General features: G+C 53.4%; 1 protein-coding gene across 1 annotated transcript in view; it reads left to right on the top strand.

Moving 5' to 3' along the window:
* The first annotated feature begins 745 nt into the window (after positions 1–745).
* LOC128266873 (serine-rich adhesin for platelets-like) overlaps positions 746–25,924 on the top strand; it is a 106,414-nt gene continuing 81,235 nt past the window's right edge. Inside the window, exons 1-2 of the mRNA XM_053003662.1 lie at positions 746–749; positions 6,599–7,411. Coding sequence (XP_052859622.1) covers positions 746–749; positions 6,599–7,411 — 817 coding nt within the window. The remainder of the gene's footprint in view (positions 750–6,598; positions 7,412–25,924) is intronic.

Genomic DNA, 25,924 nt, shown 5'->3' on the forward strand with positions numbered 1-25,924 from the left:
TCTGCTCCACTCCGGCTCCGATCGCCCGTCTTCGGGCCCGCCAACTTCGATCATCGGGTTCCGCTGTGCCACGAGCGTGGACCATAATCAATTTCGTTTGCCGAGCCGGACCCGGGCCCAAAGCGGACAGGGCACAATCGCAAAAACCGATCTCTCGGCCGGTCTGGCTGTTGCGGTTTCGGTTTCAATGGGCATGGTGGTTGTGGTTTCCCCTTTTCCTTCCCGACGGCTCCAGCTCCAGCTAGGTCTATTAGGTTGGCCGTGGAGCGAAGCGCTTCCCTCGGCAAGCTTCTCCTTTGTTTTTGGTGAGGGGCTCGATCCATTTTGGTTTGTTTTCGCGATGGGAACCGCTTTTCGGTGGGTTTGCAATTATTGCAACATCAAACGTCATACGCCAGAATCGGGATACCTAATACTGTTGTTATTGTTGCGGGAGACCACGTTAGGTGTTCCTCCGCGCGCCGCATTGCCCGTGATGTGATTCACATCGGCGGCACCGCGGTTCCATTCCGCGCAATGAATTCCGACTTAAAGTCTATATATATTCACGCTGGTTTCATCATACGAGGCTATCAAGAGGGATGAAGTTTATTGTCCCAAAATCTTACATTTATAGAGCAGTTATATGGAGAAAGATCCGCCCGAATGCAGCGACTTGGCTGGTTTTAGTACAATTTAGTACTACATCTTTCTCGCCTCGGTATGGAATTTCTGAATGAAATGGAAGCTGAAAACCGGAATAACGATGAGTACGTGGAGTACGTAAACAACTTTCTAATTTAAGATACTTAAACATTCCACAATTATGTGTCGTCCCATAACCATTAGTCACGCTGCAGGATCGGAAGACCGGCGTAGACAATACAGACTGCTCCCGCGGGCTGCTTGGATTTCGACATTAGCATGTCGAGACACGCAGCAGACAATTATGTATTTCGTGCGCCGTTCGTTCGCTCCACTAACCACTTCACACGCCGAAGACGCCGCCACTCGGCGGGACCAGACACACGCGGAGTTTTGTTTTTTTTTTCCCGTTTGCAAAATAAAGCGAGATTTGGCACTCACCCAACACTGGCTTGGTGAGACACACACGCACACCACCGCACAACGCACAGGGATGTGCGTGAGATGCTCGAGGATATACTCTTTCGCGCGAGGTAGTACACCCGTTTCCCGTCGCGCGAGCTGCGTGCGAGAAGCGACGGCCCCCAAAAAGCAGCAACACACACAGCTCTCGCTCTCTCTTTCTCCCCTTCAGTTCACTACCAGCTGGCTGGCCGTGTGTAGTGTGAAAGTAGCAGCGAGAGCAGTTTGACAGTTCGTCTCGAGCGCACGAGGAGTGCACCGATTGGTTCGCGCGTCGAATACCCTTTCGTCCGAGTGTGCCTCGGACTATTTGTTGCGTTATCGATTGCCCAAAAGGACTTGGCGACCTAGCGAAACAGTGGTTTTGGCGTTGGAAAAAGCATTAACAACAGTAATAACAGCTCAGTGTGTGCGATCATCGTCGTCGTCGTCGTCGAGATGAGATAGCAGGGAGAGTGAGATGCGAGCCGTGAGTGGCTGTGCGCGCTGGCTCACTTCACAGCGCTGAAGCGAAGTGTCAGTTGCTGCAGTCTCGCTGCTTCGGTGGTGCAATTGGCCCAAAAAACACGACCCGGTATGTAAATATTGAGCCCCACCACGTAGCACAAGTATTCAATCGTGGTATACATTCACTTTGAACGGTGAACCGTGCTGAACCGTCTCACCAGAGCTGAACGCGTGATGATCGCCGATTGTGAGCGACCAGGAGCCTCCTTCACGGAGCGACCCCCCCGAGCGTGTGTGTGTTCGTGCGTGCGTGTCCTCGTCGGCGGTTCCCGGCGGTACACGGCGGTGTGTGTCGCCCTCTGTCGGGGCCGTTGCCGGTGAAATATTAATGAAGCAAGTAAATAAAAATAAACACCGTCGCGGCCGAGAATAGCGGAGCCGCCGGAACGCGCGCGCTGTCTGCCCGCAGCGGGCAACAGCCAAACGTCAGCAGTCAGGGGTTCAGTCTAGCGCAGTGGCGTGCTGATGGCGGTTCCGTGCGTTCCTATCCGTTGTTGATGCCCGCCCCGGCAGAGTGGTTAAATTCCGGAACGTGAACGTGTGCCCACCGCGGTGGTGAGAGTGAGCAGCGAGCAGTGAGAGAGTGGAATGCTCAGACGAACTCGCGAAACCCCGGGCGATCTAGTCGCTTGGGAGTCAATGAAGTGAGCGTGGGCGAGCGTAAAACGAGCCGATCATCATAAACTGGCCAATTTATCCTGCCACACACACACACATGGGAGCGAGAGTGAACGAGGCGAGCTCGAAGTGAGACCGAGACCGAATTGCCGCGTGTTTTTCACGGAGCCGCATTTTCACGCGCTCTCACACGCTGCCGGGCGCTTTCCATGTGCTTCGCATAATTCGCGCCCGCGCGCGCCCGGTGTCCGCGTGAATGTTTGCGTGTGGTGAAAAGTGAGTCTTCCTGCGCCCCAAACCGGTTTGACGCGTGACGTGCTGTGTGCCGTGTGTGTCCCTGTGGCTGATGTCTACGGATCGGGCCGTCGGCCGGGAGTGAAAAAATCCCATCCCGTCAGACCGAGGGCAAAACACGGCGAAGACGACGGCGAGAAGGCCTGGCGAGGCCCCCCCCCCGCGCATCATCATCATCGTCGCCGTTGTCGCCAATTGTCGCCAACGCCGAGTCGCGCCGTTGCGGTCGCCGTTGCCATCTTTGTCGCGCGGTTTATTATTAGACCTCGTGAGTCTCGTGAAAGCGCCGAAAAGCACCACCAGCAGCAGCAGCAGCAGTAGCAACAGCAGTAGCAACGGTCGAAGTGTAACGGTCGGTACACGTAAGGGTTTTCGCGGTCTCCGCAGACGGCGGTGCGTTCTTCTTATCGGTCTGGCCGTCTTCCTCGCTGCCGTCGCGCGCCGCGCATGGAGACGGCGGTGCAATAATTCGCATTTCATATGCAAACTACTAGACGTCGTCGTCGTCGTCGTGCGTTACCGCTAGTGCCCGCGAGTGTCGCCATCGCATTGTGGGTCCCCCCACCCCTCTCTTCCACCGGTGCATTTGCATCGGCCAAAGGGGTTCGTGGTCGCGGTCCGGGTAGAGTTTCCAATTCCAATGTTCAGTTCCGCCGCGAGTGCGTTCAACGTTGCGCGCGCGCGTGTGTGTGTGCTCGTGTTTGTGCGTCACGTCCAAGGAGCGATTAATACCGTGCGTGGATTGTGAAGTACTCCTTAGTGCAGGCATCGTCTTTGCGGGTTCCTTAAACCGGTAGGTAGGGCCACTTGTGGTGTACCAATAATGAGATAAATAGTAAACTGCCCAAAAAGGACGACAAAATGGACCTGGCCCACCAGCAAATGCGTTTGCCTTGATTGCCCGTCGGCCAAATCAAGCTCGCCATGTGGCTGTGTGCGCCCTTTATTGTACTTAATTGTGTGTTTGCAACCACACACACACACACACACATAAGGGCGCGGGCGCGCATCGCTCCGTTCTGCGTGGCCGCCGCTGGACGGATGCCGCTTTCGGTGAGGATGCACCCTTCGGTCGCGGGCATCACAGATCTGCTGGCGCTTCTGGCCGTGTAGACAGTTACACTGCGGGGACGGCGTGGGGAAACGGCTTGTCCCTCCCTTCCCAACAGCGGGCAGCCAGACTTGGCGCGCTGTCAGTCGCGTCGCGCCGTGCCGCGCCGTGCGAAAGCCAGCGAAGCGAACGTTCTATTTAAAGAACTTTATTTTTCCTCAAGGAGGATTTGCTGAAAATTCTCTTTTAATATGATTTTCACCCAGAAACCGTGACAGCCGTCCGGCCGAAATACCGCCGCCGCCGCCGTCTGCACGGGCCGCCAGCAGGAAGCGGAAGGAACCGCGGCGGCGGCGACGGCGCCGGGGGCGCACCAGAGCTCAACACGGCGGCGAGGTGAGCGCCCCATCATCTCTACTCACGAACCTGTTCTCACCGCTCAGCGATTTTCTCACGCTCACACTCTCACACCGGCCTCACGCTGTCTCACGCCGTGCGATGACATATCGCGTTGGCGAGCGGCGCTGTCGACGCATTTAGTCGGGAAACATCTTTTCGTCCTCTTGCTCTTCTTTCGGATTCTTTTTGGTCGCTCCACTCCGTCGATCGAGTTTGTTGGTTTTTTTTCGCCGCCTTCTACTGGCCGTTCCGTTGTTTGTCCGTGCCTCAAACACACGCATTATGCTTCGCCTCACGTGGCGCCGCACATGCGCGGTTCGGTTTGTTTTGACGGGATTCGGCGAAATGAGTCGAACCCGGGCGCCCGGGAGGCGCCCCAGGAGGGGCGCGATGGAGGCGCCCGGTTCGGCCCCGGTGCAATCATCTGTTGGCGCGTCAGACGACGTTCCGCACATGGCCGCCGTCGCCGCCACGCCGTTTCTCCTTGGCGTACGGGGCGTACTGTGTGTTTTTTTATTTGTTGGCTCCTCGCGGCGGCCGAAAGATTCGAAAATAAATTCCAAGTCGGACGGGGCACGGTCCGGAACCGGCCGGCGCGCGGGATCTCAATCAATTTCGACATTTACCGCGTGCGCACCGAACGCACCGACGGGCGGGACGGGCGCGTCTCATAATTATGTATCCGGTTCGGGGCGCGAACATCTTCCTCGCAGCCCAGCTTCTTCAGCCCTCACCCAAACGGTGTCAGCAGCGCCGGTTGAGGTGGCCGAAAAATCCTACAAATGTCATCACTCAGAGAAAAATGAGAGCTAAATATAAATACACATTTTGCCCGCGTGGTTCACTTTCACGTAACACGGGGCCCCAGCCAGGACCCGACCACCCCCCGCCGGTCTCCGTTCCTCGATTATGATGTCGGATCGGAGCTGGCTGGCCGAAACGGAAAGCGATCACCCCCGGGGACCACGGGGCGTGGCGGTTGGGTAGTAAATCAAATGTACGGTACCGGTGGTATTTTAAGTGCCACCGGGAAATTCCCGCCGACGCCGACGGTGCCGCCGCCTGGCGGGCTGTAATTGAAACTGATCGAAACTGGCGGGCGAATATGTTGTGCCGCGCGCTGGGCGCTTTTTTGGGGCAACATGCGTGGTCCCGGTTTTTTTTCTGGCGGGTGGGCACGGTAAAAAGTGGCTAGACGACGTGGCCCGTGTTGTTGCCTCCCATTTTTTGGTCCCGTTGGGTCTTCGCTTGGTCTTCGCTTTCAATTTAAACGATGGGCCCTAGTGACGTTTTGGGGGGAACTATGTTGCTGCGCCCGTAACAGCAATCTTCAAAGGTGTTCCTTGATTGAAAGGATCTTGAGGGTGGCCGGCTTTTACCTTTGGTCGGATTTATAAATCTATTTTTGCTTCTGAAGTCCCCTTCCATGTGATGAGTGTGAGAGGGACAAGGTTTGGTATCATGAATCATTTCCCGATAGTTTTGCAATGGATTAACTCAGTATTGGATGGAGTCGCTTGCGGCCAGTTTTTTTTATTCGTTCATTCACTCAATTCATTTATTCGAAGAATATCTCCGTCAGAAAGATGAGGAATTCGCTTACAAAATGTTGTATTCCCGCACAGCGTGGCATTGCATAATTACCGAATCACCAGGTTTAAGTAGCTCATAGTAGATCAAACCATTCCGATCCTACCAAACACACCACATTGATTTCCGTCCATAGCGAATTGGCCGGTCGTCCATAGCGTGCACCCGGTTTTGATGGTTCTCGGGAGCTTGCCCAATATCTTTCCGGTTTAGGATTCTCAAAATGAATCCACTTTTCTCCAAATTCTGATGGAACCCATTTTCCGATCTTATGGATCTTCTCATGGCCTCCATTTGAAGCTCCAAAAGGCCAATTGCAAACGCTTTTTAAGTCACACTTAACATATCTGTGAGCTTTTGTTGCGTTTGTCATTTTCGCCCAAAAGTTTCTGTAGCTCAGTGTCCTCGAACTTATTTCGAAAATCTGTAACGCTGGCTCCCAGATCTCATTTTTTTAAATATTTGGAACTACTCAAAGCACGGCTATTTTCTAAGAACTTTCTTCAAACGACTGCACAAAATCACTGATGTCCACGTTTCGCATTTTTCAGGCAGAGTGGCCAATAATGATGAGGGCTAAATTGAAATCTAGAGCCAGCGGGTAGCAAATCCCTGGTTCATACGTGTACACCTTTTGGTATTTGACCTTAATCGGTTAACTAGGACTAAGCCTAAACAAAAGACTCCAAGTACTCGATAATCCAATTTTATTAACATCACCCATTACATCTATCGTCGCTCTTTCTCTTATCGTTTCAGAGTGCAGTGACAACGGGACAGAAGTGAACCCATCTTTCAAGCACGATTCGCATCGTTAAAGTGTCGATGAATTTAGAGTAAGAATTAATCGGTGATCAGTGCAACTTCCGGTCCGGTGCGGTCGTAAGAAGATCGTTTCAAGTTCTCGTTCTCGAAGTGAGTGACCCCCTCGGCGGGTGGGCGCGATTGACCGCGGTGGCGGCGGGGCGATGGTGTGGTCGTGTATGGTCGTTGCAGTAGCGGGCAGCCGTGGTGGTAGTGGGTCACCATCACGGTGAATACCGGTCGTCGCAGTGGCCCCCCAGAATGTGTCCAGTGGTGCCGCGGGGGCCAGCCGAGCGTACGGGCTCATACTGATGCTGCTGACTGCACTGCTCTCGTCGGCGAGTTCCCTAGCGGTGCCATCGGTGGCACAGAAACACTCCGAATCCCCTCCGATCGGCCACGATCAACTGCCGTCTTCCGAGCACCACGCACACCCTTCAGCAGCAGAGGAGCACCCAGCGCACACCAGCCTTCTCCGCTATCAGCAGCAGCAGCATGGCTACCGAAGAGCTGACCCTTTGCTCGGTGGCCCGACGGAGGCCACCGACCGCGAGTCGGACGATCGGTTGCCGGATCTGTTCAATCTCACCCTGACCGCGATGCGCCAGTATCTGCGCCACCAGCTGAACGAGTCGCGCTTCGGCAAGGCACCCCGCAAACGGTCCCACCTGGTCCACGTGGCCGACGACGTGGACGTGGAGTTCTACCGGCGGCTCAAGGAGTTCAACAACAGCCAGGCGGCCCTCGATGGGCCCCATGGGAACGTCTCCACCCAGCAGCACCCAGGGCCGAGTATGAACCATTCGCAGTCCGCAGTCCCCGATCCGAAACCCGCTGATCCTGGTGATCCCGGGGCGGTCGCGGCCGCCCCGGCCGTAGCATCGTCATCCTCCGCGGCACCGGTGGCCTCCAGTGGTGGAGCGTCCGCCACCGGAAGCCAGCGGGACTACAGTGTGCTGATGGACGATCCGCGCGGATACATCACGGCATCGTCTTCGTTTCCGCTGCGTCCGGGCAAAAGCCCGCCCACCCCCTGGAACGGCAACTTCGTCCGACACAGAGGTAAGTCCGCAGCATACCGTCGATCGATCCCAAGATGTCACCGAGGTGCTTTCGTGAGGAGTGGCCTTTTTATTGCCTCGGCTCCAGTGAAGTGCATAATGATGACGGTCTACGGTTCGAGGTGTTCCCTTGAGACGCCTCCTCGTCGACGGTTCTTCGTTTTGCAACGAAATCGACACCGATCAGCGGGCGGTCAGCGAAATGCATTCGAACGAAGGATTCGTTTCGATTGCAACCCGCAACCCGGGAGATGCCATCGTCACCGTCCCGGTCGCCATTGCATATTCATTGGCGCCTGGCCGCCGCGATTAAGGCTGTGCCATCGGAGGAGATGCCGCCGAGGCACGAGGTTCACGGTGAAATGGAAATCGGGTAAAGGTGCAACGGGCGCCAGACGAGAGCGATGCGCTCGGCGGACTTGGAACTGGCGGACTTGGATTTGAATGTCAAAATTGGACCGACTAGTGGTGGTCTGAACGCGTTGCTCTAAAAATAGTTCCCCCAGAGAGCCGCGGTCCACGAGGTGTTAAGTGTCCCCGTAATCGCGCGGGCAGCTAGAAAAGTGATTGCAGCTCCGAGTCGCCAAGTCCAAGAGCATGCCCCGGGTCAGGTGTAGTGTCCGGCCGCATGGCAGGTTGGTCTCCGCCCGTCGTACTTTTGCGCGCTTCGAGTGACTGCTGCGGGCTGCTGGCCATAAATTTCCATCACAGCCCGTCCGCGTCCGCGTCCGCGGCGCGCCGGTCTGTTGCATCGTGTCGTGTCGCGCTCAATCTTAGATCGCAATCTGCCGCAAAGTCAACGACTAGAGATGCGAACCCGACCGACGGACGAACGAACGGACCGATAGCGATCCATCCTGTCCGGTCCGGTCGGTCGGTCGGTTGGTCGGTCCGGCACGCCGTATGCCCTATGGCCTGCCGCGGTCGAGGCGGTGTTGTTTGAGCGTTTCGCCACGAACAAACAGTGAAAAAAAATGGCCGCTCGGACGCTATCGTTCCGACGGAATCTCCCGCGGCCCCCGGGGCGGTTCATCTGTTGCAGAATGGCGGGCATCGGAGCTTAGAACCACCACGAAACGGTCGCCGGTCACGAAACGAACAAATTTGTATCTAGTTTATTTATTTATGCGCCGCTGGCCAGGGATGGGGCCAGGGATGGGTTGTGGCTGAAAGTCGGCTTCCTCTCTCGTGCGCGCCCCCGGGTAGCTCTGATCTTGCGGGCGCTGAGTGACCCAGTTTTCGGATGCGATTCTGGTGCGATGTTGGGCAAACTGTTATCATTCGCCGTCGTCGTCGTCGTTGGGGGTGAGTTCGTAAAAAATCGCTCCACTCTGTGCACCTACAACGGACCTACGGCGGGGAGGGGTCCGCGGGCTCATTTGCATAGCAGATGGAAGTCAATTGATAGTTCTCTCCCACTCTCGCGGGTCCGGGCCGGCAAAGATCCGGCAAAGAATGAATGGGTTCCACCACCAGCATAGGGTCCGATGGCGGCCCGCTGATACGGCCGCTTCGGGTCCTTGGGGGCTTTCGCAGCGCCGAGCCTTGACGAGCGATCGATGCGGGCGCGTTGTGGGCCCCGCTGATTGGCCGCCGGTTGCAGGCCGGTGCCAGGAAGTGGGAAGGTTACTCATCAGCCCGCCTTTGTTGACTTGCAAATTTCTAAACCGATCCGCGCTGCATCTCCAGACGCGTTCTACCGTGCGACGGCAATTTGATTGGGTTTTATTCGGTGTGTGTGAGTGTGTGGCAGTGGTTGTTGGCCAAGGCTATGGCGTACGGTTCGAGTGATGCTTACTTTGACCAGGCGAAGGCAAAACGGACAACGGAAGGCACAATGAGGAATGAATTCCAAATGAAATGAGGATCGCGTAAAGGTTTTTTTTATGATTCATTCGATGCATAAGCTCTGTAGGATGCCTGTTAGTGGTGGATATGCTAATAATTTCCATGTTGCTTTAAACGCAACAACTGTATCAATGTACAGGGTGATCCAATAAAGGTTCTCTTTTTCAATTGGTAACCAAAACAGATAAATATTTTTCAATGGTTGAACATTCGAAAGGATCATTACATTTATGTATGAAATACCATTTTGGTTGCGGAAAATAGGAAAATATTAAAAACTTATTTCCAAAGTGATAGGTCTTCAACTTACTATTATGTTATTTGAAAAACACATTTCATTTAAGCTTGTTTTCATTTTGATGGTTATGTTAATAAGCAGAATTGTCGATTTTGGTGATCGGAAAACCCACACGTCGTGTAAGAGAAGCCAATGCACCCCCAAACGAGTGACTATTTGGTGCGGATATTGGGTTCATATATAATCGAAAATGTACTCAAAATAGGTCGACCGAATGGACTGCCCAAGCCAATCGTTTTGGACATTTGATAAAAAATGGTTTTCTAGAAAAAAAGGTAATGAATGAACCTTTCGAATTAATGTTCAACCATCACAAAACATAGAGCCGTTCTTGTTTTATGACCGAATGAAAAAGAGAACTTTTGTTGGATCACCCTGTATCATGCCGTTTACAAGCATAAAGTTGCGTTTCTTAATACGCACCCAATGAGGACAATTTATAGAAACTTGATCGAGCTCACTACAGTGATTTGGTTGACATTTTCGTACGACAGTCAGGAATGTTTGGCAGCTTATGATTTATGGAGTCACAGCGAGTGTGCGTCGTCATCGCCTTCTTCAATTGCTTGGCACGGATTGAAGCACTAAACTTATTGACGAATTAAACTCGTGTGTGGTCACAGCACGTGAAAGTCCCGTTCGAAAGGCCCTTTCATTTGAGCCTCTCAGCTCGATCGCTACCATTCAAATGATTCGTCCACCTCTGCTTATGCTGCTTTATGTTTCGTTGCCAATTTGGGGTCAGGCTTTTTTGTTTCCTGAATTCGCACACGATGCCGACCGACAGTGTCCGGTCGGCGTTCGTAGCTTCCCGGAAGGCCCTCCCGGATGCGCGCCGGCTGCACACGGAGCCATTGCCGGGTTTGATTCATAGCCGGCCCTCCGGGTCTCCGTGGCGTTACAGCTTTATTACTTTCCCCCGAAGGCGGCCAGTTTGGGTCCGGTGCACCGTGGCCGGCCAGCGGTGGTGCATTTCACCAATCCATAATTCATATTTAAACGTCGCCAACGCCGAGCGCCGCCGGACCGAAAGGGTCGCCGGTGTCGGCGGCGACGGCCGTGGTGACGACGCGAAACCCCGGTGCCGGGGGCTCGTAAATGTCCGATCGAAGTAATAGCTGCCTCGGTCGTGTTACGGTCGTTAAATTCCCAAAATACGTTCCAGCCACGTTGGGGGACGCGCTCGAAAAAAAAAACCAGGAGGAATGGAAACGTAAAACCCCAGCGTCCGTTACAGGGTGGAATTTAAATGTACGAATGCAGCGCCAGGACCCGCTCTCCCCGCCAACCCGGACAACACGCACACGACCGACCGAGAGACCGAGGCGAGAGAAGGGAACGAAAATGAATATAAAACTGCACGATGACGTTATGCGCTGCAAATGAGTTTAAACGGCGTAAAGTGTGAAACTGCAGGGTCCGCGACGTTGCCAACCAGAACCACAGCGGCAGGAGCAGCAGCACTTGCCGTGGCCGGGAACACCACCGGGGAGCGTAAAAGCGCGACTTTGTATCCCGTCCATGTGTCGCACGAAGCGGTGTATGTGCGAAGCGGTCGGTCATAAAATAAAGTTAAAATTTGGCGTTAAAAAATAATTACGACCTCTGCCATCTGTCTGTGTTCGGGCGGGGAATGCCCGCCCCGATTGCCGTCCCGCCTAGCAGCGCGGATTGGGCTGCTTTTATTCGCCTTTGTATGTAAAATAGGGCTCCCCGTTTGTGGACCGCAGGACTGGCTACTGTATTTTGCTGTTGTCTCAATATCACCACTTCATAAACACAGTTTAAAGGAAGAGCAAAGAACGTTCCACATCAAACTGTCATTTCAAATTTCAACCGCCCGCCTACTTAACCGTCAACCGGCGCAGCCATCCAGGGGTCCTCCGCTGCATTCTTCGGGTTGGACCTTTGCTTGTGCCGATTGTTCCCCCGGGCTAAGGTCTGTGGCGTGATTTGTGCCAAATGTCAACGATAATGAACCCAGCACGTCTGGGTAGCCGTGAGGCTCAGGGAACATCACCCGAGACCCGAGCTGGATCGTCTGCCGCGACATTGTTGCGAAGCCGGACACACAGCGAGAGACGAGGTTGATAAATCCGACACACTGCCACAGGAATGCGAAGCATAATTCGTATTATGACAGGCCCGGGTGTCTCGGCCTCGGCTATGGAGCTCTTAACACTTCCCGCGTGACTGACGGTGCCGGGTGGGGTGGCCGTCGTTCAGAAAAGCCCGTTTTCTTGTCGAGTTCCCCGCCTCGGACGGGGATCACGACTCGGCGTGTGGACCTCTGGGGACCGTGTCGTGATTTAATCCTTTTTAAATCTGATTTATTCCCGTTCTGCGCGCATGCCGACCAGGGAAAGCCGACCGGTGCCGGGGATTGAAAAACATCCGGACAACAAACGCCTTCGGGGGGAGGGAAAAAAATCAGCGCGGGGCATGGTGCATGTGTCGGGCGGGCATGCCCTGTCGGGTCGTCGGAACCAGACGGGAGCCACCGTGGAGTCGCCGTCTAATGCGCTTGATATTTTATTCTCTTCTTTATGATGGCTGACTGGAGCTGTCTGTCCGCTTGGGATGGGGGGAATCCGTAAGACCCGCGCCGGGGCTTTATCGCTCGAGGAGTGAGCATATTGCTTATGAAAAATTGAGAACTCCACGGCGGTCGGCAATATGGAGCAATGCGCCCTCAATCCGACTTCGCCGGACAAACGAGGCCGAAGGCGTGCCCACATCGCGCACAGTCAGCACCGTCAATACGGGGCTCAATTAAATAAATTCCTATCCACGGAAGACCTGTGGGCCTGTGGGCCACTACCAGGAGATAGTGCACGACCAACCACCCTGGCTTGGTCCTGGTCCATCTCGGTTGGCGAAACTGCAAGGCAGGCAGGATCGAACTCTCGAGGTCCGAGCTCCCGTCAAATAAACAGCACCACTTTATAGGTAGTAGCCGAGACATATCCCGTCGTGGCGCGTTCCTATGACTCCGGTCAATCCGGTACCGCTTCTTTATTGGGCTGCACACTGGCCGCACGGGCTCGGCTGTACTGACCGGCGGATCCTCGGCCGAAAAGGATGTCGAGACCAGATGAGCCCACGACTTCTCGCTCTCACTCTCTCTGTGAGACCATTTCCATATTAGTCACCAAAGGACCAAAAGTTTTTCGCTGTGCGCGCGGCTGCCTTCGGTCGGTTGGGTTGGCGCTCGACAAAAGTTTCTCGGCTCTGGGTGTAGCGGTGTCCTGTGGCTAGCAGGAGCAGAGGGTCCGACCGAGCAAATGGGATTAAATTTGGCAACAGTTTGTGCTTCATAATTTATGCAAAATTATGAGTTTATAAATCAACCGCTGCGCTGCTCTGGTGCCGTTGCTTCGACTAACCCGATTCTACTGTCACACGAGTCACGAGGAATGGGGTGGACTTTTCATCCCCCCCACACCCGGAGAAAAATGAGGCAACTTTTCATTTTCTCGCCCACAGAGAGTCGTGTGCATGTATCGGAACACGATGCCGATCGATCGATCTGCTGCCAACCCATAATCTCTCGGGCCCTCTCTGGCTGTCTGTCTGTCTATCTGTCTGGCTGACGCGGTGTCCTGTGTCTGACCCGGGCGGCCTCAACGGGCCGGGCGCGATATCTTACTTTCGAAACGGGGGAAACAAGTTAAAAGCAGCAGCAAGTAAAAGAATCCTTTTTACAACCAACCAAACCCAAAAGCAACGAAACAACACACAACCGGCGCGAGCGCGAGCATTTTATGCGCTTCGATTTGCCCGGCCTCATGTGTGTGCCATATTTTATACGACTTGACGATGATTGTTGCCGTTGCTTGTGCTTTGCTCCGTGTGGCTCCGTGTTCGATTACCGACGCCGCGGTCGCGGTTTTCGTTTGTTTGCTTTCGCGACCGCGACCGCGACGACGACGACGACGAGGTCCGCGCCAAAGTCCGAGAAGTGGATTGGCAGAATCAAATGAAATTGCAATTTTATTAGCGACGATGATCCACTCGGGCGCGATCGCCCCGACGCGATCCCGTCGAACGCGGCCGTTTTATTTCGTTTCGGCACGACGACGACGGCGTACCGTGGGATGGGAAGTGGCCAGTTTTATGGCCACCGGTACCGCGAGTTAATGCCGGAGTTCACTCGGCGGCCCGGCTGGAATGTGGTTGAATTTAAATACACAACCGGCGAATCAATCGTCAAATCGACCCGGTGCGCGCATATCGGACCGCGGAGCATAATCTCAATCCGCCGATAACAATGCACCACTCCCGAGTGTTGATCCTCTTAAAGGTCACTCGCCGTGACCCCCCGGAACCCGGCTCAGACAGTCAATCACGGTAAGCCCGACGGGGGGACGCCCGAAAAACCCGAATGCACACGTCGCAGTCGCAAGCGTCGTGACGCTCCGTCGGTAAGACGAAAATTGGATTTATGACCCGAGCCGGGCGTCAGGTGGGTTGGGTCGTCCGACGCGGCCATTCCACAGGTTGAATCTTTGCCGTTGCGTAATGTGCTTCTTGGAAGGTGTCCCCGGCGGCGGCGCCAGCAACACCGCTGGCTGGGTCCGTAGTGTCACGTGTCGGTTCACGTCGCTGCAGACGGCGTCGTTTCGTTCCAGTACGTCAAATCGATGTCAACCACACACACACACGTGGGGCCAGCTAGCGCCGGGGGTGGTTTGGAGAGGGCCGGGTCGGGGCCCGGGAGTCTAGACAGGGACTAGACTTCATAAAAAGCGCGCCCGGGCAAAAAGGGGCGAGCGCGTGCAGTTTCACGGAGTGGAGTATGCAGTTCGTCGGCGACGACGCTTCGTAGTATGCCCTTCGGAACCGCAAGGGGGGGGACCAGTTACACCTTCGCGTTCCCGGGGAACCGTTTTGTGGGAAAGGGTGCCGGTGGTTTGCCACTTTTCGGGCGACTGATTTTGGGGCTTAGCGGTTGTGCATTTTCGATTATTCGTCAGCATCAATCATCAAGTCCTGCCGCCGTCTGTCGGTTTAGATTTATCGGGTCTGGCCACCGGTGGACCTGGACGAATGACCGGAATCCGGAAGTCGAGTCGCAGCACGGTCCAATCACTTGCGGTGCTGATTCGAGCGGGCTGTAATCGCACAATTATCGCTCCGCCGGCATTCGGGGGGTCGCCAAGAACACTTCGCAGACGCGGTCACCAAGTCGCCTTCATCATCCGACGGAAGGGATAATTATTTTTCTTTCGTAGCCGAGTTTCTGCCGAGTGGCGTCGTATCGTCAGACAATCTAAATGATAATTAAAAGGCAGACAGAGAGTGTCACTGTGGTGGCCGGGACGGTGGGTTTATTTTCCTTGCCGGCTCGATCCTTCGATCCTGCCTGCCTGCCTGCCGAACGTCTCCCGTCTCGCTGCCGTGCCACGGTGTATTCAAATTAATTTCTGTTCACTTCAAACGACCGACGACCCGGTGCCTTGCGCTTCTCGATTAATGAGCATCGGTCGCATAATTTTCTGTGCAATTCTTATGCTCGTTCCGCGGGGGGACCAGCGGGGTTTGGCAACAACAAACAAATTCCTCAACCTGATTCGTTGTTGTTTGTTTGAATTTTGAATCAATGCTCCGCTGTTTAATTGATTTCGTGAGGACGAAGAATCGTACTCGCCAAGGAAGCGACCCCGAAATCTTTCACTTTCGGGACGAACAAAAGGTCCACCATCCGGACCGCGAGCGTAAGCGAACGAAGAATTTTGTTGATTAACATCCCGCTGTCAGTGATGGATGATGCATGCGCTTTTAATATGCAGATCAGGATCGGGCACGGCGCAGCATAACGGGGGGCGATGGGGCGCGCCGTCCGATAGGTCAATTAAATGACTGATGATCAATGCGAATGCATCGCGTCGTATTCGGCGGTGTTGCAGCCGTGGCAGCCGTGAAATTGGATGACGCAGCAGCGTTCGCTGCGGAAGGTGCCAAAACCAGACAGTCCGTCAGGGCATCGTCAGGCATCGTTATCGTGGCCCGAAAATTATTCACCGTTCACTAAATTCGCGAATCGGCTGCGCGCCGTTTTTATCTCCGTCTGCCGTCTGCCGTTTGCGCGTTTTTATTCTGCTCCCGGGCACCATATATATAACTGCATCCGTTCGGGGATTGCGTTAGAGGTCTGCGCTTTGATCGATGATCGCGCCCGGAATCCTGCTGCCGCTGCGACCGCGGACGCGAGTGGGATTTTTAATAAAACGCGAACAAGTAATTGACACGTTTCGTTTATTTTAATTTGCGCCGTTCGCCTTTTGACAACCGATTCCGCGCTTGATGGGGCTTAGGCGGACACCAAAAACTGTCTGCTGAACGGAGTGCATATACGGACGGTGAAGGAGAACTCAGAAACGCAATAGAAACGTAGCGGATTGGGATATACAGAGCTACGTTGGACCGAGGCTACCGAAGCCGTCCCGATCGTCTCGTTTGATTCCGAAATACGGACATTAATAAAGTACCTCCGTTTTTATGCTATAAGTTATGCTTCCAAAGATTGCCTTCAGAACGGGTCGCCACGCCATCATTCACTGCGATTTTCGTTTGAATAAAAACCAATAATAAAATAAAAAACCACCCCGTTTCCGAGGACCTTCCGAGGGTTATCGCACTCGAACCGGAGCCCCGAGAGCCCGGAGTCGGAGTATGTCGGCAAAAATGCAACCCTGTACTCGCTTCCTTTCCGAGGAGACCGAGGGACCAGGCGGATTAGCAAGATGCGAGCCGAGGCTCGGTGTGCGGAATAATAAGGAGCAGCCGCACCGCGGCGAAGAAGGGCGGATGAAAACGGTCCCCAAAAGGGGGGGGGTCTGGAAAATAAATGTCGTCTGGCAATTTGTGTCGTCCTTCGGCGGTCATCCTTCGCGCCGTGCGCTTGTCGCGGGCGCGGTCCTCATAAATTAACTCGCAATGATCGATTAATTATGAAAAGTGTCGCATCCTTTCGCGCGCGCGCTGCGAATTCGGTTTCGGGATCGAAAGCCGCCATTTTTCATCCCGGCCAGCCACACGCTAGATCATTGGCTGAGATCAAAATCGATCTCACCAAGCCGGCTTGGCCGGAACCTCGAGGGCAGCTAATCCTTCTCAATAATGGTTGAAGGGTTCATCACATATCACCACGGCCACAGGGTCCTTCGGGTCTGCTCGCGCCATCTTGGCCGGTCCGGAATTTATGCTCCAGACGTGGTCAAACGTCGAGCCACGGCCACGTCAACGTTGGACCCGTTGGAACGGTAAATTAATTAAACAAAGAAAGCAGCAGCCCAGCAGCCGGAGTTGTTGGAGGATGCAGTCGGTGGTTAGCTGGCCGTTGAACGGTGGGTCACCGAATGGAAATTACCTTCCCCACGGTTGCGCTCACTCTTCGTGTTCATTAACTTTATGTTGTGGATCCGTTTGTTCATCGCTTTCTTTCTCCGGATCTCCAACCCGGGCAGGCCCCAGCTTAATGACCTCGCTGAAACGTTTAATGAGGTTGACTCGCGCGGGTTTATGTGATTTTTATTGCTGACCACTCATGCCGGTGATAAATAAACCCCCCGTTCCTCCCGTTCCACCGGGTCCGGGTCATATGGTCACACAATTCAGATGACCACCTCTCTTGGCAAATGCATCCGGCCGGTGCATGATGGACACACATCTTCATTTCGGGTGGTTTCTGAGCGGCGATAATTGTCTTTATAGCCGCGCGAGAAAGCAGAGAGAGAAGTCTGGAGTCAATTTAAATGTCCGTCCAAATTCCGCGGCTTTGGTGAGTTTTAAATTTGCAAATTTATGAACGCTTTCGTGGCGGGCGCATCAATTGGCGCGACGGTGCCACTCTCTCTCCAGCCAAACGCGGGGAAAAATTAATACATCGGTTGTCCTTTTGGTTTAATATCAATCTTCGGCGCTGCCTCTTCCTGGCTCGCCGTAGCCGCCGTGTCTCCCGGACGCAGACAAATGTTGTGCAATTCCGCGCTACATTATTTTCGCGGTGCGGCGCGGCTCACGAAAAGGGCGAATGAAGTAAGTGAAAAGAAGTCAGCCCCAAGGAGGCCGTTGCCTAATTTGCTTAAACCACGTCGCTCGTCGGGTTGGGGGGGGGGGAGCGGAACTTGGCGCGCCACGCCGGGGTGCATCTCTCGCGGGGCGCATCTTGGCGTATCTGGCCCGGCGAGCGGTGCACCATCAATCTCTGTCGTGAAATTAATTTCTCTCCAAAATGCACATGGCATCTCGACCGCGCCGCCGTGGCCGATATGTGAACCATCGCCAGGACCGCCAGGGCCGACCGACCGGGGGCTCCCTGTCAGATTTGGCCACGGACGAAATATTAATTATTCTCGAAAATAATAAACAATTACCGAAAAGCCCTTTTAGGCTGATTTATGGCCGCGGCCTGTGTTCGCTTGTGCGGGCCTTCGCAGGCGGCGATGTCGGGTCGTTAAAATACTTTCCAACCCGACCGACCGAAATCGGATCCACTGCACGGCCCCCGGATCCGGATCCGCGCAATTGCGCAGGGTCCGGTGGTGCGTGTGTGTGGTCCTCGGTCGGGAATTGGGCGCTGCACTTGGAGCTGCTGCAGCACACCGTAATTACAGCCTCTGGCCGCCTACAGGACTTCCCCGTGCTGCGGCCTACGCAGCGGACGAGCTTTTCGCAACTTAATTGCGGAGATGTTCCTTACACGGCCAGTGAAAAGCCAATTAATGGGCACGTTTAGTCCGCTGAGTGAGTCAACCGAGAGGAACCGCTGCTACTGCTATTGTTTGCCTGACTCACTACGAGCCTGAGCCTGGCCAGTCCGCCATGGAGGTGTCGCCATTTTAATGTCAAAGTCGCCTCTTCCTAAAGTGAATCTTACGTCACTCAACTTCTTACTAAAATTTGAACATTAAACGGGGTGTTCCGGTCCGACTTCCGGTGACTTCCGTTACGGTGCGCCGATGCGGCCACCGAAATGCGTGATGGCCGAACCGAAAACTGCCGGTTCCCATTCCGTACGCACGCGGGGCGAGAACTAATGACGCGCCGCTTACATTGTGCCACATTGTGTGCTCCTTGCGAAAGGATCAGCCGGCCGGGTCCCTAGTCGCGCGCGCGGGTCGTGTCCCGCGGGTGGAACGGAATGCCGGGCAGCGTTCCGTCCGAGAGGAAGACTGTAATTTGAGCTGTCTAGTGGAGTGCAATTTCGCCGTTGGTGGTTTCCCGCCGGGTTCGCCGGATCCTCCGCAGGTTGGCGCGCGCGCCCGCTGCTGCTGCAATTGATATTGACCAATAATTCATTCCGTCGCTACAAAGTTTCGCTGGCCGTTTTTTTTTTGTTTCGCTCTCTTTTGGCTCCCGAATGGCCCATCCTGCAGCGCCGGCTTCCTTGGCATTTGGACGAGCAACTGGCCGTCGTCGTCGTCGTCTTCGGGGGCAGGATCAATAAAATGTGTGGCCGGCCGGCCGGCCGCTAGACAGCCGCTGTCCGTCTGACGCGGCAGGACTCTAATTGCAGAGTGTGTATCAAATGACGGCCCTATCCCTATCCCTATCTCTCTCTCTCTCTCTGTCGGTCATGCCGAGGCCCCCCGCGCCGTGTCGAATACAAAGTGATGTAAAGTGTCTCGAAAGTTTCTCCGCTCCGAAAAGTTTCGCCCCCGGAGTTCGCCGGCAGAGTCTCAAAACAAATGCCACATCCTGCTGTCGCCCAATTTGCGAGGCGCATAGATTTCCGGGGCGCATATCTTAAATCAACTGTTCAACCCCGGGGATGGGAAAGTTTTTCGTTGCACGGATGCTTGACGCTTCCGTCCGCGTTTTTTTGGGGCCCCCACTTCCGGCTAATCGTGCCAGAGTTTGATGTTTGCTCGGTGGTGTGAAAAACATTCCAGCAGTGGCCCGGACCGGACGGCGCGCAAAAAAATGCTTATCTTCTTATTGAACGCTCCTTTTGAGGACGCCGAAGATCGCCGGTCGCTAATGCCGTTAAAACGAACTGCGCCGGTGTGCGGAAAGTTTGTCTAATGGGAAAATGGGGAACTTTTCTGGAGCTTCCGCTCGAGTGAAGATAATGGATTGGGTGGTCCAGAGGGTGCCTGGCACTAATATTGCACTCGCTTTTTCTTCCGAACCTCTGAGACCTCCCCAGCGGACGACGAATACTCAGTGATTGAGCCAAATGCCCATATTTATCTATTTTAATGAAAATAATAATTTCTCCCTTCGGTCATTGTATGAAACGTTTATCGACTCTTTCAAAATGAGTCAAAAAAATGAAAGGTTCGATTATCAGTCAATTTCAAATAAATTTTTCGTGATACTCCTTCGTCAGAGTCCGTCGGAAGGCGCAAATACCTTTTGACCTATCATTTACTGTTGTCTGTGGACCCTTGCAACCTCCACAAGTTTGGCCCATAAATAAAATTTACAGTTTTGGCTATAAAAATCCCAATATTAGGGGTTTCGCCCAGAGACCAAAGCAAACTAAAACCTCACCGGTAGATAACTGGAGGCAAAAGTAGCTGGAAAAAAAAGTGACTCATTCGGCGATCATCCGTCTGCGCCGTATCGATACGCCGGTCAGTTCGAACCCCTGGAAGACGTCAGTTCGAGCCCGGCTGAGTTAACGGCTCTGTCCATTCGAATAATAATAATGCCACAGGCCACAAAATAAATTAGTTTAAATTGTTTAGCAAAAATTTCCAAAGGTAAAAGCTGCGAGATGCGGAGTAATAACTTTACGGTTGAAGATTGCCAAAAAAGAGCGAACTGGAATGCACTTTTATTGCACCAAACACTGCCACAAAGTTAGTTCCGTAAGCGACGCGACAAAAAAAGCGGAGACTTGTGGCCATCAAATGGGATTTACGGTCGTTCGGCCGTTAAACAGTGGCCGTCAGCCGTAGATCGAGGTGGGCATCCCATTTCGATGATGCACGGGTCCGTTTAAGCACCCAGCACCACCGCGACATTCCGGCATGTCGGCAAAACTCGGTTCTCAAATCTCATGCTGGCAACGCCACGAACGGAGAGTGAAGAACGCGAAGCGCACAGCAAACAAAAAATGGTCATTTAAACAATAAATCGTTTTCGGTCGGTTGGGGTGGAGTGTCGAAAAGTGACAGAAGTGGCAGCGCAGGATTTGGGTTTCTCCGTTGGCCCCGTAATCGTGGCCCGCCGCATTTTTTGTTGTTGGGCTATTTATTTGGGTTGTGTTTTTAAAAATGCAGAACCGAACCGACACTTTCGGTTTCGCCGGCACGACGAAAAAAAAACAGAGATCCTCTCTACCACAAGTCATCGGCGCGCACCACCCCAGCGACGGCGATCTATTTATTAATGCCCGTGGCCCAAAATTGTGCGTGTTTTTGGGGTGCAGCAGCAGCAGAAGCAGTAAAAATAAAATAAAACGCCGCGTGTTGGGTCGCAACCGTAACATTTTGGGTCGCAACCGCAACAACAGCAAGCAACGCACGGCCCTAGAGGCCTGCATTCTGGGTCAGGTTTTTGGGTGTGGAGCGTGGACACCATTTGTCTTTGCTCCGCTACGCACGATCGGGTGGTCCCCCGGTGCAGGGTGAGAAGTGCACAGCAAAAATGGCCTGGACGCCCATAATCCTTTACCGTCACGACGAGTGATATACAACGTCGGGGGTCATAAAAATGGTTAAATTAGAGAATTTAATTTGCGCATACATTGTTCCGCTGTTTTTTTTTGTTGTCTCGATGGGTATTTCGATTCGACTGTCCCGTGCGTGGCCTCCCGGCCCGAGACCATAAACCGGGTGATCGGTTTCTGGAAATCCACCATTTAATAAGACGCGTCCCACAACGGAACGGCACCGAGCACACCGTCTCCGAGCACAGATATCTTCCCGGGGCCTACCAAAAGCGCTGAAGAATAAAAAAATTATTACATCGACCCCAGCGGCAGAAAAGGGAGCGAAACGAACACACAAGAAACACGACATCGCCAACAACGGACCGTACATTTGATTTATGGACCAGCCCCGTATTCGCGGACGGTGCGTTGTGTGTCCTCCCGCGCCAACGGCGACTGGCACGTCACGAAGTGGCCCCAGGACGCGACAGGCCGGCGTGCGTGGCAAAGTCAACAAGCAGGGGACCGAACAAGGGGAGCGGCCATATTCCGAGGATCACCTGTCAGGCGGACGGCGTTGCTGCAACATTGTTGCAAGCAAAGCGCACGCGATGCCGTGGGCCCGTGGCCACCGCATTACGATCCCGTCACGTCTCGGGGCCATCGGTCAAAGTGATCGAAATTACGTGCGACACATTCTGGCCATTCTGGCGGGCACGCTGAATGCCGATGGCCAGGCTGTCCCGGGCCCGGTACAGGATGCACTTTTTTTCGGCGGCCACAGTTGGGAGCGACAATTCGCTTTCGATTAAATTCATGCGGATGCTCGGTCGTTGTTGGTCCGATGGCGAGAAACCGATTCCCACGGTGAAAAGGAACCCGTCCTCCCGTGGAGTCGTGTGAATAATTGGGATTTTTACATAATTTTATTAAGAAATCGTTGTTGCGAACTTACACATATTTTGATTTATACTTCTCCTTCTTTGCAAGTTGTTGATGAGCTTTTGATGTAAGAGAACATAACGATGTCAAAAGCGGTTCTAAATTCTACCCACATGCTGCTTCGGGGATCTGACTGAACGAAGGCGAGAAATAAAACGTGGCACGTGTCGACATGCTGCCGCGGCGTACGAGTCTCCGTGCCACCGTCGGTGGCGCATAACGGAGCGCATAACTTTGGTAGCCTGAAAATTATTCAATTCGCTTCCAAAACTACTGCCACCGCCTGGGGCAACAACCGAGTCCGGGAATCCGCGAGCGGATGAAAGTTGCAGCGGCGAACCGGTGAAGGGTGCACTTTTGACGTGAAACGTGAAGAGTTACATATTTATGCAGCCAGACGCCAGAAATGGTAATGATTTCATGCTGATTGCCGGCCGCACCGCAGTCCCTCGTTCGCCCCCCGCCCCTGGGGACAGGTGAACTTTCGCTCCCACCTCCCCCCCATGCCAGTCGATGCACCCACGGCGCACGGAACGATGAGAATTCTCGCACCGAATGTCGAATAAATTGAAGCACCGCCATCGCCGGTGACGACGGTGGTGAAATGAGTTTATCATTTGAAATGAATTACGAGTGTCTGAAATTGGTCGCTATAGAAACGCAAATGATGCATCGCAAATGAACGGTGCAACCCGGGGGGGGGGGATGGTTTGGGAATACTTTTACATGCCGAGTGAGTGAAATGCAGCGAGGGACTGGTTACCATGGGAACAGGCACAGAAGCAAGCAAAATTTTCTGACAACTTCGTGAATTTTATCCACAGCAAAGATGCATCTTAGGGGGTGAATTTTCGATCCAAACCGGTATTGGCCATGGTTCAATGCTCACATTTCATAGGCCGTTTTAATGCTCAAAACTGCACATTTCAAATAATAATCAAGAGAGAAACACACGATTTAAGAAATGTGGCATAATTCATGGTTATAAAACACAGATTGGTGCATTGTGAGTCCAACCACACTTTTAACATTTCGATTCTATTTATTTAATTATTTATTTACAAAAGAAAACAGTTAACCGACAACTTAGCCTAATTGACAATAATGAGCTTATTTAGCACTTACAACTAAACTAATCACAGCTGACGAATCGCAACGCAGAAGCAGGTAATCGGTATTTTAAAGGAAAACGTACACGAAAGTAACATGGAAGAAAATTTACTAAGAAGACATAAAAGCCAAAACATCACGACACTGATCAAGGGACATATCAAAGTCAAGAAGTCGATTTTGTCGATGTAATGGAAGTCTTTTAGAATATGTTAGTCAAAACTGAATTATTTAACATCTTTATGTTAAACCTGTTTAAAAACCAAAAAAGAAAAACCCCTGTACTGTGTTGTACTCGATGGAATGTTGTTTGAAATTGTTCCTCAATTTCCATATTTTATGTGTCGCTCTTATCGCTCTAATGGATCTTGGAGAACTGGAATTTCATTTCATAAATATTAAAAATGACGTACAGTGTGTCATCTTTGAACATTTCTTATATTGTTTTTGAAACAAAAAACAATTGCAGGCTCAACAACAACAAGCTTCAACAGCCGCTTTCGGCAGCCAACAATTTTGACAACAATTTTTATTAATTTCTACCTTTTATCACGGTTCATTTTTGTTCTTCTATTTGCAGGTAAACTGCAGCTAACTTTCTCCTCATCAAGCCCCACTCAAGTCGAAAGTATTGCAACGGCATGCGGCAACAGGGTGTAACAGCGACGCCCGTTGGGGAAGCGCAAAAAATTCTCCACAGAACCCGAGCGTGGAACCCGAGCGTTTCCAATTTCCGCGCCCCCGAAAGCTCTCGCCACGAAGAAAGCACCGCCCCCCCCCGGGCCGTGAAAAACCTCGTGGCGCAGAAAAGGTCACCAAGGGACGTCGACTGGCTGGCCCCGGAGCTGGGGCGAACGGTGAAGCCAATCTATCGGCCAGTGTTCCACATTGCAACATGCAACGACGCCGCGTCGCCGGGGGGCGCAAAAGTGCAGTTTGACCTCTCGTCTGGTGGCGCGGGAGGTGGGTGGTGTGGGGGCGGGGGGTGTGATTTTCCACTGCGATGCACTCCGGTGCAGCGGCGAACTCTAACCCGAACAATAACCTTCCCGCTATGGCGTGGCGAGGTGCAGAGTACGACGCCACCGCGACCCGATGGCTGTCTGGTGGAAAATGCTAGCCCAAGAGAGAGTGAGGGAGTGAGAGAGAGAGAGAGAGAGAGGGCGGAGAGTCGACATGAAAATTAAATCGAGAAAAATAGGAAAGGATAACGACACCCGACCTCGAGACTCGCGAGTTCGGCGTTGATGGCGTCACCGGGCCCAGGCCCAGAGTGCAGCACTGCAACGGAGCCACTCGAGGGCCAGGGAGGTCATCGAAGGGAGCATCGATTGCATGGCGCTCTCATGGCGCACCGGCCCCCGGCACATAATATAATGCAATCCGAATTTCCGTCTAGACGTGGAGACAAACAGAGAACACGGGCCGCCCAGCCGGCCCTTCCCGGGGCCAGGGCCAATTGCAGTTGGGGAGTGCAGTTGGCTGAAGTTCTCACTCTCTCTCTCTCTCTCTCTCCGGTGGACGTTAATCTCACTCTCGTTGCAGGCGCAGCTGCGGCGCTCGGCTCAGCGCCGACGGCGGCCCCATTCTCTGGGTGCATCCCGCGACATCTTTGTGCCCGCGCACCATTTCCTCTACAGGTTGCCGTCGTTGTTCTTGTTCTCACCATACGGCCCTCTCTCTCTCCTTCTCTCTCTCTCTCTCTCGCTCTCTCTCTCGTGAGCGCACTTTTTTATCAATTGCGCGCTCGCTATCTCCCGCGGCGGCGGCTGCTCGTTTCGTGGTTCGGTGCATCGAATCGAGTGCATCTCGAATAATCAGCGATTTTTTTTCGCTTTTTCATGGCGCGTTTGTTTCTGTTTTTTTTTTCTTCTGGCTCTCGCCTTTGCGCCTGTTCAATGACCACGCAGCGGGATCATGGTGGTGGTGCGCTGTGCGCCCGAGCCAGACCGAAGCCAGACCGAAGCCGCCAGACGGCGACGGCCGATGGCCGAAGGCGCGCGCTGCACCGGGAACGGGCACAACAACCGCGATCGCAAGAGAGTGCATCGTTGTGATGCCACGTAGCCGCTTGATAGCGCAAACGCTTTGTTTCCTGCACACGAGCGGACGCGATTCATTCTAAAAGTCTCCCAAAAGCATCGCCACTTTGGCAGGAAATTTCAGACGGCGTAATTTAATTACGCAATAATTGTTGCGAGCAGAGCTGAAAGTAAGAAGAAAGTTTCCAGAATCGGTTGGCTTCGGTTGCCGGGCACTTTGAAATTGCTTTTTTAATGCACAAAAGTTGGGGAACATCCGAAACTGGCACACTTGCCCGGTGCCCGGAACGGTTTCCGACGGCGACGGCGACCATCGCCATCATCATCGTCTGTTTGGCTGACCGTCCGATGGGCACTGGTGGGGTGGTCAGCACAAGTTGGGAGAGCATTGTCCTTAAGAATGCAACAAATCATGCAACAAGTGAAATCGACAAAGAGAAAGCGCCCAACTTTGGCTGTAACCTGTAAAGGGGTTGAAAGGACTCATTATGCCGTTACGTTGGAACGGTCGTTTTTTTTGCTCACCCCTGTTTGGGATGCAGACGTGTCGGTGCCAATTCCTTAGGCACCCATTAGATCATTTATCATTAGCCCTTTTTCGTGGCATAAATTTAAACGGTGGAACAATATTCCAGATTAAAAAACGCAAAATAATAACTTTCGCAATGG

The sequence above is a fragment of the Anopheles cruzii genome, chromosome 2 (assembly GCF_943734635.1).
Source record: "Anopheles cruzii chromosome 2, idAnoCruzAS_RS32_06, whole genome shotgun sequence".
Classification (NCBI taxonomy): Eukaryota; Metazoa; Arthropoda; class Insecta; order Diptera; family Culicidae; genus Anopheles; species Anopheles cruzii.